Source organism: Microcaecilia unicolor, unplaced genomic scaffold, assembly GCF_901765095.1.
Source record: "Microcaecilia unicolor unplaced genomic scaffold, aMicUni1.1, whole genome shotgun sequence".
Lineage (NCBI taxonomy): Eukaryota > Metazoa > Chordata > Amphibia > Gymnophiona > Siphonopidae > Microcaecilia > Microcaecilia unicolor.
In genome coordinates, this window is record NW_021963257.1 from 16,260 (window position 1) to 35,069 (window position 18,810).

Sequence of the window (18,810 nt, forward strand, 5' to 3'; positions counted from 1 at the left end):
TGAGTATCCATGCTGGGAGGTCGTGCAGGTGGAAGATGTGTTGGAAAAAGATGTCTGCCAGGTTAGTAGCTGATGTCAGTCTTCACATTAAAATAAAGTGGGCCATTTTGGAATTGGTCCACTATGACCCAGATGACTGGAAGATCAGTGATAAAATCCATGGATATTTTGGCCCATGGTTCTCTGGGTATAGGCTGAGGCTGGAGAAGGTCCCAGGGGTGTGTACGGGGAACCTTGTTCTGAGCACAATCAGGTCAGGATAGAACAAATTGTTGAATATCTCTTGCCTTTTGGGGCCACCAGTAATGACAAGAGATCTAGTGCATGTTCTTCCGGATTCCAGGATGCCCTGTGAGATGGGTAGAATGAGCCCACTGTATGACCTTCTTACAGGCCCGGAGAGGCACTGGGGTTTTCCGCAATGGTTAGAGTTGAGAAAAGATTGTAAGCTCTTTGAGCAGGGACAGTCTTTCTTCTATGTTTGTGCAACGCTGCGTACGCCTTGTAGCGCTAAAGAAATGCTAAATAGTAGTAGTAGTAAAAGGCCAGGATTTTGATAGGGTCCAAGATAAAATGGGGTTACGCAGGTTTTTTCTGCCTCTGCCCTACACTTCCACTCTTCACCCCTTCCCCAGCACCTCACAACTCAAAATATAAATATGCTAGCTCATGAGGATCTCCAAGCTCTGTCAGTGGAAGACTTCCTCTGAACATAAGAATAGCCTTACTGAATCAAACCAATGGTCCATCTAACCCAGTATCCTGCTTCAAATGGTGGCCAATCCAGTCACAAGTACCTGGCAGAAACTCAGTTAGTAGTAACATTCCATGCTACCAATCGTAGGGCAAGCAGTGGCTTCCCCCATGTCCATCTCAATAACAGACTGTGGAATTTTCCTCCAGGAACTTGTCCAAACTTTTTAAAACCCAGATACACTAACCGCTGTTATCACATCCTACGGCAACGAGTTCCAGTTCTTTGGGTAAAAAAATATTTCCTTCTATTTGTTTTTAAAGTATTTCCATATAATTTCATTGAGTGTCCTCTGCTCTTTGTACCTTTTGGAAAGAGTGAAAAATCAATTTACTTCTACCTGTTCTACACCACTCAGGATTTATAGACCTCAATCAAGCTGTTTCTTTTCCAAATTGAAGAGCTGTTATCTCTTTAGCCTTTCCTCATACAGGAGGAGTTCCACCCACTTTATCATTTTGGTCGCTCTTCTTTGAACCTTTTCTAATTCTGCTTTTTGTCACCAGGGAGAGCGCTCCCAGTACAATCAAGAAACAAATGTCCACCAGCAACTTCAATTTTAAGGCTTTTATTCCATGCAGGTTTCTAGCAGACCTGATACACGGTTCCAACAGCAGCATTCACCTTTAATCTTAAGCACATGTAAGCCACCTGAAAGTGTGTGGCAAATAGTCCCCTTTAAGCAGTAGGCTGCCAGCACCTACCAGGATTCAATACAGGCTCACAGTCAGCTTCAGTCTGGGCTCTTTATCCAGTGCACAGTAAACAGTAGTTCAATTCCCAAGACAAACAGTTCATTCAGTTCATCATCCCAGTTAAATCACAAAGCAGCCTTTACCTTCAGGAGGTTTCAATACTTTCGGGACTTCCTCACACCCAAGGGATTTCAGCCTGCTTCAGTACTTTAGGGACCTCTCTTGCCCAAGGATTTTCAGCCTGCAACTGCTTCTCTCCTCCTGAAATGAACTCCTCTGGGACTCCTTCCCACCTGCCTAATCAATCCCTGGCTTCTGCTCTCACAACCAATCGTTCTCCTTTCACTAGCTTCCCTCACACCCATACCAGCTGAGGTAAGCATCAGACCAATGAGGAGCTCCTGTACACAGGGTTTCCTATCTCTCTTTCCCCCTAGTGGCCGCCACTCTACACATCCTGTCAGCTTACACCCATGTCTTCCCCAATTGCAGCTAGGAGTCCAGTCCGGGTTCTTCATCTCACCCCCTGGCTCCCTACCTGCAATGCCTTCTGGGACTTGTATTTCAAACTGAAACTGCCTTAACCCAACTATCCTGGATGTGACTATCACATTTATCATTTTTGAGATACTGCTACCAGAATTGAATGCAGTACTCAAGGTGAGGTTGCACCATGGAGCGATACAGAGGCATTATAATATTCTTGGTCTTATTTTGCATCCCTTTCCTAATAATTCCTAGTATCCTGTTTGCTATTTTGGCCACTGCTGCACACTGGGCAGAATATTTCAGCATATTGTCTACAATGACACCTAGATTTTTTTCTTGAGTGCTGACTCCTAAGGTGGACCTTAGCATCAGGTAACTGTGATTCGGATTATTATGTGCATCACTTTGCATTTGTCCACATTAAATTTCATCTGCCATTTGGATGCTCAGTCTTCAACTTCCTAAGGTCTTACTGCAATTTTTCACAATCCGCATGTGTTTTGACAACGGAATAGTTTTGTGTCATCTGCAGATTTAATCCTCTCACTCATTCCATTTTCCAGATCTTTTTTTTTTATTTATAAGCATTTTGAGATACATAATATTCAAAACAGAATAATATTATACATTTTGTAATCTTTCTTTCAATAGTAAATACAAATAAAAGGAAATTAACAATACACCCATCGTCCACAATAGTAAGAAATGATCCAAGAATCATAGGAAAAAATTATAATTTCAAGCTATCAATATCAAGCTCAAACATTCCAATTAAACCAAAAACCGCGCTGGGCCCCATAGATTCACTCCTAAGTGCTATACAGTGTTCATTCGGGTCTAAACTTTCACAATTATATTCTCTTTACTTTTCAAAAAAATATCTAACTGATTGGGTTCAAAAAATTGATATTGTTTAGTGTGGAGTAAAATCCTACACACACATGGGAATTTCAAAAGAAAATTTGCCCCCAGGGCTATAGCCCTTGGGCGCAAAGCAAGAAATAGTTTACGACGTTTTTGAGTTTCCCTGGACAAATCCGGGAAAACTCTTATTTTTGAACCCCAAAATAAAGAATTCAAGTGCCTTAAGGATAACCTGAGTACTGCATCTCGATCCAACTCTAATGCGAAAGTCACTAACAAAGTAGTCCTTTGAGTGACCACCTCCAGAGAAGATTCCAGAAAATCTGTTAAATTCATTGCATTCTGAGGGTCTAAGTTTCCTGGGGCTTGCCCAGTAATTTGAATATAGTATGCCCTTGTAATTGGTGGCAATGAGTTTTCGGTCATTCCCAGAATATCAACAAGATATTTCTTAACCATCTGGACAGGAGAAAGAATAGGTGATTTTGGAAAGTTAATCATACGTAGGTTAAGTCTTTTGGATTGATTTTCCAGGTATTCCATGTGTCTAGAAGCAAAGTTCCTTTCTTTAATTAGTGTTTGATCCACAAGTTGCATTTTTTCAACTTTTTGAGAAAGAATTTTTACTTCAGTTGCATGAGTCTCATTAATTTGAAATTGTTTGAGAGCAGACTCTGCCAAAACTTTAATAGTTTCATTATTCTTTGAAATAGCTGATTGTAAAGTAAAGAGGGTAGTGGAGTTCAGATCCCAAAGTGACTCTAAGGTCACTACAGCTGGTTTTTCAAACTGCCCTACATTAAATACCAGGGGAGCCGCTTGAACAACTTGTTCCAGGATACTCACTGTCGCAGAATCCACAACAGTCACAGCTTTCTGCTCTGGAATAGTTGGTTGTTCAGGAGATGACCTTTGTGCTGCCGTTGAGTTCCCTCCCTGCTCGCTCCCTTCACCACTTTGGGCAGAGGCTGCAGGACTCGAGTGGGAGCGCTCACTTCCTGGTTGAGGGGGCGCTGCACGAAAGACAGGGCTTAAGGAAGCCCCGTCGACACTGTCAGTCAGCGCCGAGACGCTGACACCAGCAACTGGAGTAGAAGTCGATGGAGTTCTGGGCATTATTCCAAAGTGCTCAAGCGTCGGCTGGGAGAGCGGGGGCTTTGCGCCAGGGTCTGAGGGAAAATCCCTGACTTTCCCACGTCGCTTGCCCATCACATCGACAGGCAAGGTAACTCCCTCCAGTTCTGCTTGAGCGCAACTTGAAACGCGTCCATAGCGCGGAATCAGACCGTCGCCATCTTGGATGCAGATCATTTATAAATATCTTAAATAGCACTGGTCCCAGTACAGATCCCTGTGGCACTCCCACTATTCATCCTCCTTCATTTAGAAAAATGGCCATTTAACCCTACCCTCTGTTTTCTGTCCAATAGCCAATTCCTAATCCACAGAAGGACATTCCCTCCCCCCCCCCCACACACAATTTTGTAAAGGGCATTTGCATTACTTTACCTCTGAATTTGTATATTTTGTATTGATGTTACTGTGTATGTCTTGGTGGGCAGGAGTATGCACACTATTGTCCATTAGATAGTGTTTCAAACCCTTTAGCTTCTTTTAAAGCTAAATTCCTTTAAAGAGGAGGGACTGTGTCCCTACAGAAAGGCACTATTATAGATTGTGAACCTGACTTGTCACTGACGTAGCCCATGTCAGTTTCCATGCAGAGGCTTGTTCTTGTAATAGGCCTCAAGCACATTGCTGACACATCAAGACTAACTATTCATAACAACTTTGTTTACCCAGCTGGGGACCTTCATAGACAAGAGAAAAACAGCTACGGCGGCGTCTGAAGCCAGGTCTATGGACCCTCAAAGACATCCCATGATTCTTTAATTTTCTCAGCAGTCTCTCACGAGGAACTTTGTCAAAAGCTTTCTGAAAATCCAGATAACTACATCAGTCAGCTCAACTTTATCCACGTTTATTTACATTTTCAAAGAAATGAAGTAAATTAGTGAGGCAAGACTTCCATTGGCTGAACCCATGCAGACTCTGTCCCATTAAACCATGTTTGTCTATCTGCCTCATAATTGAAAGTTAAAGACGCCCATATTTCGACCCAAATCGGGATATGGGCATCTTTCTCCCGTGGTGAACAAATCGGTATAATCGAAAGCCGATTTTGGTCGTCTTCAACTGCACTCCGTCGCAGGAACGAACGAAGTTGATGGGGGTGTGTTGGAGGCGTGGTGAAGGCGGGACTGGGGCGTGGTTATCGGCCGAGGAGAGATGGGCGTCTTTAGCTGATAATCGAAACAAGAAGGGCGTTTTTGACGAGAATTTGGTCTGCTTTATTTGGACCCTTTTTTTTTCAGGTCCAAGTCCCAAAAAAGTGCCCCAACTGACCAGATGACCACCAGAGGGAATCGGGGATCACCTCCCCTGACTCCCCCAGTGGTCACTAACCCCCTCCCACCAAAAAACCCCCACGTTAAAACCTTTTTCTTCAGCCTGTACGCCAGCCTCAAATGCTGTACCCACCTCCATGACAGCAGAATGTGTTCTATCCTCTGACAGCCTTTCCCTGGTTCTGATGTGCCTCTCGGGTGAGTGTGACACCTTTTCTGTTATGCGCACTGCAGAGTCACATCAGCAATGCATTGTGGTGGGTGTAGGGTATTGGTCTCCGTGATTCCACTAGCTTGTGTTAAATGCTCACGATGTTGGTTGTTGGTAGGCTCTACTCCTATGGTGCTTTCCCCCCTGCTTACTGGGTCAGAGTGTGCCCTGTTTTGTTTCCGGTAGTCCATGAGGTAGTGGCCATTTTTGTAAGCCAGTTTTAGATCTCGTTCATGTGTTAGCCATGTTACAGCACTTAGTTCTTACCTTGAATGTTGCTGAAAGAGGGCATTGTACAGCATTCTGCCAGCTCTTACCTGGTACCAGGGAGACTCTTTGCTAGTGGGGCACAACCTCTGATCTGCAGTTAACTGTGAGTAAATGTGCTTATTCCAATAAAGGACGTTTTCGGAGGCATTAGTCTTCAGGTGTGCCAAGGTTATACAGCAGCAACAAGTCCTAGAGGCCTGCGTGTATGCAGGTCCCTGGAGCATTTTTAGTGGGTACCACAGTGAACTTCAGGCAGGCGGACCCAGGCCCACCCCCCTATCTGTAACACTTGTGCTGGGAAATGGGAGGCCTCCAAAACCCACTGTACCCACATTTAGGTGCCCCCTTCACCCCTAAGAGCTATGGTAGTGTTGTACATTTGTGGGTAGTGGGTTTTGGGGGAGGGGGTTGGGGGCTCAGCACCCATGGTAAGGGACCTATGCATGTGGGAGCGTTGTCTGAAGTCCACTGCACTGACCTCTAGGGTGTCCTGGCATGTCAGGGGGGCGAGTGTACTATGAATCCTGGCCCCTCCCATGACCAAATGGCTTGGATTGGGACGTTTTTGAGATGGCCGTTTTTAGTTTCCATTATCGCTAAAAAAAACAAGAGCCCAGCTCGGAAACGACTAAATCCATGGCATTTTGGTCTGTACAAACCGTATTTTCGAAACAAAAGATGGACGCCCATTTTTTTCGAAAATACGGTCTGTCCCACCCCTTTATGTACCCGTTCTCGGACATAGACGCCCATGGAGATGGGCGTTCGCGTTTGATTATGCCCCTCCACTTGTTCTATAAGTTTATTCTTCATAATAGTTTTCACTGTTTTCCCTGGCACTGAAGTCAGCCTTACCTGGAGTGGAGTAGCCTAGTGGTCAGTGCAGTGGACTTTGATCCTTGGGAACTGGGTTCAATTTCCTGTGCAGCTCCTTGTGACTGGGCAAGTCACTTCACCCTCCATTGCTGCAGGTACAAAATAAGTATCTATATATAATATGTAAACTGCTTTGATTGTAATCACAACCCCTTACCAGTTTGTAATTTCCCAGACCACCCCTTTTTGAAAATCGGTGTTACATTGGCCACCCTCCAATCTTCAGGTACTACAGATGATTTTAACAACAGATCAGAAATGTCATGTTTGAGTTCTTTCAGTACCCTGGGTTGTATGCCATCCAGTCTTTAACTTGCCAATTTGGCTCAGTATGTCTTCCAGGTTCACCGAGATTTCTTTCAGTTCGTCCGCATCATCACCCTTGAAAACCAATTCTGATATAGGTAGATCTCTTAAAATTTCTTTCGTAAAGACTGAAGCAAAGAATTCATTCAGTCTCCGCTATGGCCTTGTTCTCCTTCAGGATGATTGTGATCTAATAGCCCCATGGATTCCCTCACAGGCTTTCTGCTTCTGATGTACCTGAAAAAGGTGTTACTATGAGTTTTTGCTTCTATGGCAAGTTTTTCTTCATATTCTCTTTTAGCCTTCTTTATCAGTGTTTTGCATCTAGTTTGACACTGTTTATGTTGTTTCTTATTTTCTTCATTCGGATCTTTTTTCCATTCTTTGAAGGATGCTCTTTTGGGTCTAATAGCCTCTTTCACTTCACCTTTTAACTACGCTGGCTGTAGTTTGCTCTTCTTTCCACCTTTGTTAATATGTGGAATACATCTGGTCTGGGCTTCTATGATGGTGTTTTTAAACACCGTCCATGCCCGATTTAAACTGGAATGCTTAGGTAACCATGGCATAAACACGTACCCTAGGACATGTGGAACATGATTGAGTGTTTTCCATTCAGGTCCATTATAAATTGACTTGAACCTGAGAAGAAATGGGAGGAGAATAGGGGAAGCTGTTACTGGGCTATTTACCTTCCTCCATTGAGAAAATTGGCCATTTAACCTTACTTTCTGTGTTCTATCTGCCCAATTCACAATAGGAGGTTGTCTGCTATCCCATTACTTTTTAATTTCCTCAGGAGTCCGTTATGAATATGTTTGAGATAAATTTGCATATAACAAATCATTGGGATAGTCTGAAAACAAGACTGGCTGTAGGGGTCCTTAGGACAGGTTTGAAAGCCATGCTCTACATCTCAACCTTTCACAACTGACCCCAGTTCATAGATTATCATCAGTATCCCCAAAGTAGTCACTAACCTCCAGCTTACTTAAAACATTTTGGGACCCTATTACTAAGCCGAGCTAGTAATTGGGCTTTGCATACCCTAATGTTGGACTTTCCCGCACGCCAAGCCCATTTGTAGTGTGGCTGTAAAATAGGCATTTGTTGAATAATTTGCCTTGTGCTAATGTCAGTATTGGTGCATGGCCATTTAAAAACATTAATGCGGGAGCAATTACTGTCTCCTATTTAAAAGGCACTAAGGGCTCCCATGTTATGGACGCACTAACCAGTTAGCATACTGGTAATTCTCTGCCCCTGCCACCCCTCCCCCCACCCAAAATTCTATGTGGTTAGCATGCACAAATGGCAAAACTAATCCAAAATTTTTTTTACTGTGTCTTGTGATAGGCCATTTTTCCTGCAATAAGAGCATATTGGTGGTTAACCCATTTTAGTGAAAGGGCTGCTGTATGACTTACAGAAGGATAGTTCTGGAGGTTGGATCATTGTTCTGGTTATTCATTCATAAAATTTCTAGCCTGGCCATTGTGTATGCTTGTAGGCAGGTACAACTTATCATCAATATTATTTTTTTTCTGTTAGGAATGTTGAAAAAATTAAAATCTTTCAGAAGAGGGGAGTTAAAATCCTACCCAGGTCTTTCATTTGGTCATTGTTGCCAGGACAGCCAGTTTGACCGTCCCTGGATTTTTCGTGAAGATCAGATGGTAGGCAGGTACAGTAGAAGATGGCTAAGTAGATGTTTTTCTGTAAATAAGGGGAAATGGGACTTGATATACCGCCTTTTCTGTGGTTTTTTCCAACTATATCCAAAGTGGTTTACATGGAGGGGCATAATCGAACGGGGGCGCCCATCTCTAAGGATGGCCCCCTAAAGTGGCGTCCCCGACCGTATTATCGAAACAAGATGGGCGGCCATCTTTCGTTTTGATAATACGGTCGGGGACGGCCAAATCTCAACATTTGGGTTGACCTTAGAGATGGCCACCCTTAGAGATGGCCGACCTTGGTTTTCGCATATAACGGAAACCGAGGACGGCCATCTCAAAACTGGCCAAATCCAAGCCATTTGGTTGTGGGAGGAGCCAGCATTTGTAGTGCACTGGTCCCCCTCACATGCCAGGACACCAACCGGGCACCCTAGGGGGCACTGCAGTGGACTTCAGAAATTGCTCCCAGGTGCATAGTTCCCTTACCTTGTGTGCTGAGCCCCCCAAAACCCATTATACCGATTTGGGTGGCTTTGCGAGAAGGGCGCCTATCTCCTGATTTGTGTTGGAAGATGGCCGCCCTTCTCCTTCGAAAATAAACTGGATAGTATATACAGGTACTTATTTGTACCTGGGGCAATACAGTGTTAAGTGACTTGCCCAGAGTCACAAGAAGCTGCAGTGGGAATCAAACCTAGTTCTCCAGGATCACTGTCCACTGCACTAACCACTAGGGTAATCCTCCACAAGCAAAGAAGAGGAATAAAGTTCTGTATTTGGAAACTAAAGCACCTGCTGTCTTTATGTGACTTTTGTATAAAGTTCCTACTGAACAGGATCACATACCACAATGCTCTTCATATGATCTTTCTGAAGCTGTAATTCCTTCCCATTACACTCACCACTTCATCATCCTCCACCAACACCATGTCATAAGCACTGAGTGCAGCAATGAATATAATACATGTGACTCCCTCAAAACAGTGAATCCATTTCTTACGCTCTGAACGCTGTCCACCAACATCAAACATCCTGCAGGAAAAAAAAGTAAGAGAACGTATAAATCTGAGAGATAACAACTACTAACTTTACTACTTAACACTTCTAAAGCGCTACTAGGGTTACGCAGCACTGTACAGTTTAACAAAGAAGGACAGTCCCTGTTCAAAGGAGCTTACAATCTAATGGACAAAATGTGCAGTCAATCAAATGGGGCAGTCTAGATTTCCTGAATAGAGGCATAATGGTTAGGTGCCGAAGGCGACATTGAAGAGGTGGGCTTTGAGCAAGGATTTGAAGATGGGCAGGGAGGGGGCTTGGCGAATGGGCTCAGGAAGTTTATTCCAAGCATAGGGAGAGGCGAGGCAGAAAGGGCGGAGCCTGAAATTGGCAGTGGTGGAGAAGGGTACAGAGAGGAGGGATTTGTCCTGTGAGCGAAGGTTTCGGGTAGGAGCGTAAGGGGAGATAAGGGTAGAGAGGTAATGAGGGGCTGCGGATTGAGTGCATTTGTAGGTTAGTAGGAGAAGCTTGAACTGTATGCGGTACCTGATCGGAAGCCAGTGAAGTGACATGAGGAGAGGGGTGATATGAGCATATTGGTCCAGGCGGAAGATAAGATGTGCAGCAGAGTTCTGAATGGATTGAAGGGGGGATAGATGGCTAAGTGGGAGGCAAGTGAGGAGTAGGTTGCAGTAGTCAAGGTGAGAGGTAATGAGAGAGTGGATGAGAGTTTGGGTGGTGTGCTCAGAAAGGAAAGGGCGAATTTTGCTGATGCTATAGAGAAAGAAGCGACAGGTCTTGGCTATCTGCTGGATATGCGCAGAGAAGGAGAGGGAGGAGTTGAAGATGACTCCGAGGTTGCAGGCAGATGAGACGGGGAGGATGAGGGTGCCATCGACTGAGATAGAGAGTGGAGGGAGAGGAGAAGTGGGTTTGACAAGAAGAGATGCTGCCAGTATACAGGGATAGAAGGGAAAGGCCATTGCAGTATGATGAAAAGAGAAATCCTGGTGGTTTATGCAGAAAGATTATTGAATACATGCCTGCAGAGTACCTGTATTTATCCTTTCATCACAGAAGTGCATTTACAATAGACACTAGCAAAAAAAAAAAGTAGCACTTACCACATTAGATTCTGGTGTTTACCTACTTATCCTTTTCATACACTGGATGTATACAGTGCTATACAACAAATACTTATCTTTTTCATAATACTACTGGATGTGTGCAGTGCTATACAAGATTCAGTACATTCCCCAAAGAGTTTACAATCCAAGTAATAGGACATGTGAAAGGCAATTCAGTAACCTAGGCATCCCTTATTTACATATCTGTTACACACACAAATGTTTAGAATAAAGACACATTTGCACATAAGTGCAAAACTTCTGCCTCAATGGAGGTGCCTGGTTATAGAATTGCCCCCACAGTGGCTCCCCAGGGTCACAAGGAACATTCTTGACAGAAGCAGCATTGGAACCCTGGTCCTTGGCTCTAACCATTTGGCCATTTACTCCCCCTGGTCTGTATTACCCAGTTTATATTAAGGATTTGAATTTTTTTGAAATGACATAGGAAATGTCAACAACATTTCTCATTTCGTTGTCAAATGAAAATGAACAGAAAAAAAACCCCAAGAAATTGGGTGTTTTTTCATGTGCCGAAAAAATGCACACTATTCACAAAGAGTATACATTCTTTCCCGATAGTGTGCACATGTGCAAATCATCACACATGTGGCACTATCATGAAAAAGTGTGAAATGTGCACCCTCTTTCCAACAGTGCACACTCTTAACGACATTGCTCCCATGACAACAAAATGAAAGGCTCTCCCATAAAGAACACAACAGAAAAATGTTTGGGCTGCACACTAGTCGATACTCAAAGCAATTTAAGCAAGCAGGAGACACTCTTGTCCATTTAAATCACAGTCTGCAAATCGGATACCGATATCCAGCAGCACTTAATTGGGCAGTGCCACTGATAGCTCTGACCATCCATTTTTGAAGTGGGCTGGAGGCAGAGACAGGAAGGAATCAGTTATGTGGGTGCCAGCAAAATTCAGTCTTCAATTTGCCCAGTTAGTTAAGCAGTGCTGGCACTGAATACCAACCAGCAACTATATAACTTTTGGTATTTCTAATATCTTCCACTCTCTCCCATCCCCCTGACAAAGTAAGACACAACACACTCCCGCTAACCAGGTTCAGACCCCCTCAATAAGGCAAGACCTCTCTCCTATCCTCCAGTCCTCTCTCTGACAATATTCAGACCCCATCCCTGACAAGGTTCAGACCCTCTTCCCACCACCCCCCTGACAAGACAAGACCCCCCTCTTCCCCACCCCCAACGTCAAGATCTTCTCCCACCCATCCCCAGTCAGGTCCAGTGGGGCAATGGAGGCAGGAACAAAGCTCACTTGCTCCTGCTCCTAGTGGCTATATCTTGAAAATGGCCACTGTGACTTCTAGAAGTAGTGTCATGATACTAGTGGTAGACCTCAATGGATAGGAAATATCTGAATGTAACTCAGCTACAACTAAAAAAAGGTGAGTTACTACTACTACTACTATAAATCATTTCTATAGCACTACCAGTCGTACGCAGCGCTTCACAATTGAACATGAAGAAAAAGACAGTCCCTGCTCAAAAGAGCTCACAATCTAAATCAGGACAGACAGACAGGACCAATAAGGATAAAGGGAGGACAGACAGAAGGACACATAGGGAAAGGGACTATTGAAGAGAGGAAGACAAGATAAAGGTTACGAGCAAGTGACAAGTTAGGAGTAAAAAGCAGCATCAAACAGGTAGGCCTTTAGCCCGGATTTGAAGGCGGCCAGGGATGGAGCTAGACGTTACAGCTCAGGAAGCCCATTCCAGGCATAAGGTGCGGCAAGACAAAAGGAACAGAGTCTGGAGTTAGCGATGGAGGAGAAGGGTGCAATTAAGAGAGATTTGCCTAGTGAACGGAGTTCCTGGGAAGGAGTGTAGGGAGAGATGAGGGTGGAGAGGTAGTGAGGGGCTGCAGAGTGAATGCACTTATAAGTCAATAAGAGGAGCTTGAATTTTATATGGAAACGGATGGGGAGCCAGTGAAGTGACTTCAGAAGAGGGCTAATATGGGCATAACGACTTTGGCGAAATATTAGTCGTGCAGCAGAATTTTGAACAGATTGAAGAGGAGAGAAGTGGCTGAGTGGAAGACCTGTGAGAAGCAAGTTGCAGTAGTCTAAGCGAGAGGTGATGAGAATGTGGATGAGGATTCTGATAGCTTGTTCAGAAAGGAAAGGGCAAATTTTGGCGATATTATAAAGGAAGAAATGACAGGTTTTAGCAATCTCTTGAATATGTGCAGAGAAGGAGAGGGAGGAGTCAAAGATGACCCCAAGGTTACGAGCAGATGAGACAGGAAGAATGAGCGTGTTGTCGACAGAAATAGAGAATGGGGGAAGGGGAGAGGTTGGTTTAGGTGGGAAGATAATGAGCTCAGTTTTGGACATATTGAGCTTCAGGTGGCGGTGAGACATCCAGGTAGCAATGTCAGAGAGGCAGGCAGATACCTTGGACTGGATTTCTGCCGAGATTTCTGGTGTGGAGAGGTAGATCTGGGAGTCATCAACGTAAAGATGATACTGAAAACCGTGGGAAGAGATCAGAGCACCAAGGGAGGAAGTATAGATGGAGAAAAGGAGAGGTCTTAGGACGGATCCTTGAGGTACATCCACTGACAGCGGGATAGAGGAAGAGGAGGATCCACCAGAGTATACACTAAAAGAATGCTGTGAGAGATAAGAAGAAAACCATGAGAGAGCAGAATTCTGAAATCTAAGTGAGGACAGCATGTCAAGGAGTAGGCTGTGATCAACAGTGTCAAAAGCAGCAGAAAGATCGAGAAGGGGGAGGATAGAATAGAACCCTTTGGATTTAGCCACGAGACTTTAGCAAGTGCTGGTTCAGTTGAATGAAGGGGACGAAAGCCAGATTGGAGTGGATCAAGAATAGCTTGAGAAGAAAGAAAGTCGAGGCAGTGACGGTGGACAGCACACTCTAGTATCTTGGATAAGAAAGGGAGGAGGGAGATGGGGCGATAGTTGGAAGGAGAGGTAGGATCTAGAGAAGGTTTTTTGAGGAGTGGTGTGACTACGGCATGTTTGAAGGCATCAGGGACAGTCACAGTGGAAAGTGACAGATTGAGGATATGACAGATGAAAGGGGTGACAGCAGGAGAGATAGTGTTGAGTGGGAATAGGATAAGTGGAGCAGGTGGTTAGTTTTGAGGATGACAGAAGAAGTAAAGTTTTTTCTTCAGTGATTTCGGAAAAGGAAGAAAAGGAGGCAGGGGTAAGAGGGTTGAGAGAGTGGACTAAGGGAAGAAGGGGTGGAGGAGAGCTGGTTGTGAATTCAAGTTTAATCTTGTGAACCTTATCATGAAAGTAATCAGCCAGAGTCTGGAGAGAAAGTGAAGGGGGAGTAGGAGGAGAAGGCACTTTGAGGAGAGAGCAAAGAGACGTCTAGGGTTTGAACCAATAGAGTTAGTCAATTGGATGTAATAGTCCTGTTCGGCAAGTTGGAGAGCAGATTGGAAGGAGGTCAGCAAGAAGTTGAAGTGAATAAAGTCAGCAAGGGCACAAGATTTAAGCCAAAGGCGTTCAGCAGAGCGGGCACAAGAGCGTACGTAGCAGCTAGTAGGGGTCAGCCAAGGTTGGGGTTTGGTACGTTTAACGGGACGAGACACAGGAGGAGTGAGAGTGTCCAGAGCAGATGACAGAATAGTATTATAGGAAGAGACAGCCTCATTGATGGACTTGGTTGACATAGCAGTAGAGAAAAGATTTGAGATACTGGAGGACAGGGTAGAAGAGTTAATAGCCTGTAGATTCCTAAATGTGTTGGTTAGAATAGGACGGGACTGGGGAGGAGGGTGTTGACGTGTGAAAGTTATAAGATGATGGTCAGATAGGGGGAGAGTTGAGGCAAGGAAATTGGAGGGTGAGCAGTTGGAGAAGAGTACAAGATCAAGACAGTGGCCATTCTGGTGAGTAGGGGCGGTGGTGCACAGTTGAAGATTGAAGGAGGATGTTAAGGCAAGGAATTTAGAAGCATAAGAGTCAGAGGGGTCATTAGCATGAAAGTTAAAATCCCCAAGAATGAGGGAAGAAGATGAAGGTTCAAGAAAGAAGGATAGCCAGGCATCAAAGTCAATGAGAAAGGAAGAGGGGGATTTAGCAGGGGGTCGATAAATGACTGCTACCCGGAGTGGTAGAGGAGCGAATAGATGGATTGAGTGGACTTCAAAGGAAGAAAGCAGTGAGATTGAGGTGGAAGAATGGGTTGAAATTTACAGGAGGGTGAGAGTAGTAGTCCGACACCGCCTCCACGGCCAACCGAGCGAGGAGTATGGGAGAAGAGATAACCTCCATGACATAGGGCCGCAATTGAAGCAGAGTCTTCAGGGTGAAGCCAGGTTTCAGTTAGGGCAAGCAGATGAAGGTTATGAGAGATAAAGAGGTCATGGATGTAGGAGAGTTTGTTGCAGACACAGCGGGCATTCCATAGAGCACAAGAGAAGGGTAGAGAAGAAGGGGGGTGGAGAGGAATAGAAATAAGATTGGAGGTATTACAGTAAGGCCTACACGAATAGGATGAGGGCTGATGAGGGGGACCAGGATTGGGATTAATGTCACCAGCGGAGAGCAGGAGGAGTAGGAGACTACGGAGGACAGTAGGAGCGGTATGACGACAGCGACGAAGGCAAGATGTATTCAGGTAAAGAGGCGAGGGGTGAATGGAAGGAAGGAAGTGTTGAAGATTGAGAGCTGTGAAAAAGGGGGTGGAAAAAAGAGATGGTGAAGAGAGGGATAGAGAGATGGTGAAATACAGAGGGAAGACAATGTGCTCCAACAGTGGGAAGTGGTTTCGTAAGGAGAAACAGATTGGTAAGGGATAGTGCCAAGAACAGCAGGTGCACTGGAGTCATAATAATAACAGATTTTGGTACAGAAATGCTCAGAATAAGCTGAAGGGGGGTGGAGGTTCAGGTAGGTTCAGAGCAAACTAGGAGGGGGATAGTATAGGCATTAAGAGGTAGTAGCCGATAATATAAGATAAATACAATTCAATAATACAAGATAAATATAAGATAAATACAAAATAGGGTAATGCAATATGCAGAAGCAGTAGTAGAGAGTAACTAGCAAAAGAGTCAGTAAGATCTTGAAGAACAGTGAGATGAAGATAATGGCTAGAAGGCAGCAGCCGTCCAGAAACGTTAGCTGTGAGCAATTATGAAGGTATATCCATTAAAATTACAACCCTCTCGGTTAAGCTGCAGTCTGGGGCAGAGGATGCAGGCTAGGGCAGGTGATGTAGACAGAGGATGCAGGCAGGAACAGATGATTCAGGCTGGGGCAGAGGATGCAGGCAGGAACAGACGATGCAGGCTGGGGCAGAGGATGCAGGTAGGAACAGATGATGAAGGCTGGGGCAGAGGATGCAGGTAGGAACAGACGATTCAGGCTGGGGCAGAGGATGCAGGTAGGAACAGCTGATGCAGGCAGGAACAGATGATGCAGGCTGGAACAGATGATGCAGGCTGGGACAGGGATGCGGGCAGGAACAGACGATGTAGGCAGGAACAGGTGATGCAGGCTGGGGCAGAGGATGCAGGTAGGAACAAACGATGAAGGCTGGGGCAGAGGATGCAGGTAGGAACAGATGATGCAGGCAGGGGCAGGTGATGTAGGCAGAGGATGCAGGTAGGAACAGACGATTCAGGCTGGGGCAGAAGATGCAGGTAGGAACAGCTGATGCAGGCAGGAACAGATGATGCAGGCTGGAACAGATGATGCAGGCTGGGACAGGGATGCGGGCAGGAACAGACGATGCAGGCTGGGGCAGAGGATGCAGGTAGGAACAGATGATGCAGGCAGGGGCAGGTGATGTAGGCAGAGGATGCAGGTAGGAACAGACGATTCAGGCTGGGGCAGAGGATGCAGGTAGGAACAGCTGATGCAGGCAGGAACAGATGATGCAGGCTGGAACAGATGATGCAGGCTGGGACAGGGATGCGGGCAGGAACAGACGATGTAGGCAGGAACAGGTGATGCAGGCTGGGGCAGAGGATGCGGGCAGGAACAGACGATGCAGGCTGGAGAAGGCAGGTAGGCAGGAACAGATGATGCAGGCTGGAGCAGACAATGCAAGTTGGAGCAGGTAAGATGAGTCCTATTGTGAGCAGACGCAGGCGCTGCCGATGGAGGGAAAGAAGCCTCGATCGGTCAGACAATTGCTACCTGGAGCTCGTCCAGAGCCAGATGTCAAAGATGTCCTATCATTCTCGGGTGTATTGTGCTAAAGGTGGCTTCTAAAAGTCCAGGCTCCCTGCCACAGGCGCTAAGAGGAACAGAAGATCACTCCTGTCCTAACCCAGCATACATGCTCCAGATAGTTACACACACTGACTCGAAGCTGCAGTGCAGGGGTTAGACACAATGAGAGGCAATTGTATGTGTGTTGAGAAAATAGCAATACAGTTGTGGATCAATCCTTTTGCTCTCTCTTGCTATGAGAAACTAACCTGTTTCTATTCATCTATTTCCCACTGTGTAATGGGATAGGAATTTACTTCCTAAAAGCAGCTACTCCCATAACAGGTATAGTTATTGTAGTGTTCAGGAATAATGGTGGTAGTAGACTTTTAGATGATAACCACTTTATTCGTTCTGAAACATTAACTTGTCTACATACTCACATGTTGTTTCAATTCGATAGTTAGGGCTGCGGCACACTCAAAATGGACGCTAATGCGTGGCCACGATGCTTGGGTTGGGAGGGCGTCCGTCGCTACAGTCAAGCGGATGAATCGATGCGGATCGTGTTCCCCTTCAATGGTGGACAGTACTTCCAGTGCCGTAGCAGATGAAAGTGCCGGTTGATGGAACTCGTGCAGTTGTGCCGATCCTCGACGAATGTTCCGCACCAGGTCCAGTGCACAGTCTCAAGCCAGGCCCGACCTCGTGGCGCAGAGCAAAGACCAAATATTGTGGAACCCCACGGAAGTGTCCACCAGGCAAGGAGCGTGGAGCGGGGCCACCCCAGCCGTGATCCCTCTGACCTCAGTTAAATCCAAATCTAAAATCCAGTACTAAACATATTATGAAGTAATACAAAACCTTACCAAACTCACTCAGGACCTATGAAAGCAATTCTACCATATCATAATAGTAAACATTTGTAGGAATCACATAAAGGCCTACCTAGGAAAAGACCGCACTGTAAACATCCCCCTTCCTTTTTTTCCCCATAGGCAAGTACTCACAGTTTGAAGGGTGAAAAAACTTCAAAAGTACTAGCAATATTCCAAGCTCCTTCGGTGTTCCTAAGAGGTTCCCAAGGGGCCAAACATGCCCCTTTGGGTACACTCCTTCGGCCATACCCTGCAGCCACGTGCCACAAGGCTCACCAGATCTTACAGTAAGATGTTGCAGAAGAACGACGTCAGATACAGTGAATCAGTCTTCTGGGCCTCTCAGTGAAAATTTAGCCAGCAGATTCTTACTCTCTCTCTCAGTCAGGCACTTCCCAGCAACTGCAGGGCTCACCGGATCTTATAGTAAGAGGTTCTTATGACATCAGATGCTATGACTCGGACTTCCAGGTCTCCGGGTGAAAATCACCACATGATGGTAACTGCGACAGCTCCTTTGATTCTTGCTCTCTCTTGTTTGGGCACATCGGATCTTATGTCAACACTGCGACTCGGTCTTCTAGGCCTCTGAGTAAAAATCACCACTTGATGGTAATTGCGGCAGCTCCTTTAAGCAGCAGATTCTTGTCCATTTGTCATTTTTCTCTTTCCTCCTATCTTTTTTACCTCTTAAATTTCATCCAAGCTCCAACCCTTATCTGTTCCTTTCAGCTTTCTTCCATTCTTGGGGTAGTTAGGGTTATTCTTCCTTGTTTGCAACACAGTGAGCTTTTACTGAGCCATGATTTACCATTGGAGATACCAGCATGTGGTATCTCAGAACCACAGGTTGCTGACTCCCGTATAAAAGGAATAATACTGATTTTGAGTCACTTTGTAAGTAGCATTATTCCATTGGCCCAATGCTCCGTTACCAGTTAAGTTACATTCATACTGTTATAGGCTGTATGGTTCAATGTTCAATAAAACCAGCTCATGTTCCCTGACTTTCACTCTGACTCTGTCTCTATCTCCTAATCAGATCCAGCTCGTGTCCCACAGAAGCACC

General features: G+C 45.3%; 1 protein-coding gene across 1 annotated transcript in view; it reads right to left on the reverse strand.

Moving 5' to 3' along the window:
* The window catches only part of LOC115459118 (guanine nucleotide-binding protein G(t) subunit alpha-1-like), a gene marked incomplete at its 3' end in the record, with an annotated part of 84,386 nt that overhangs the window by 13,412 nt on the left and 52,164 nt on the right, over positions 1-18,810 (reverse strand). Inside the window, exon 6 of the mRNA XM_030188988.1 lies at positions 9,455-9,584. Coding sequence (XP_030044848.1) covers positions 9,455-9,584 — 130 coding nt within the window. The remainder of the gene's footprint in view (positions 1-9,454; positions 9,585-18,810) is intronic.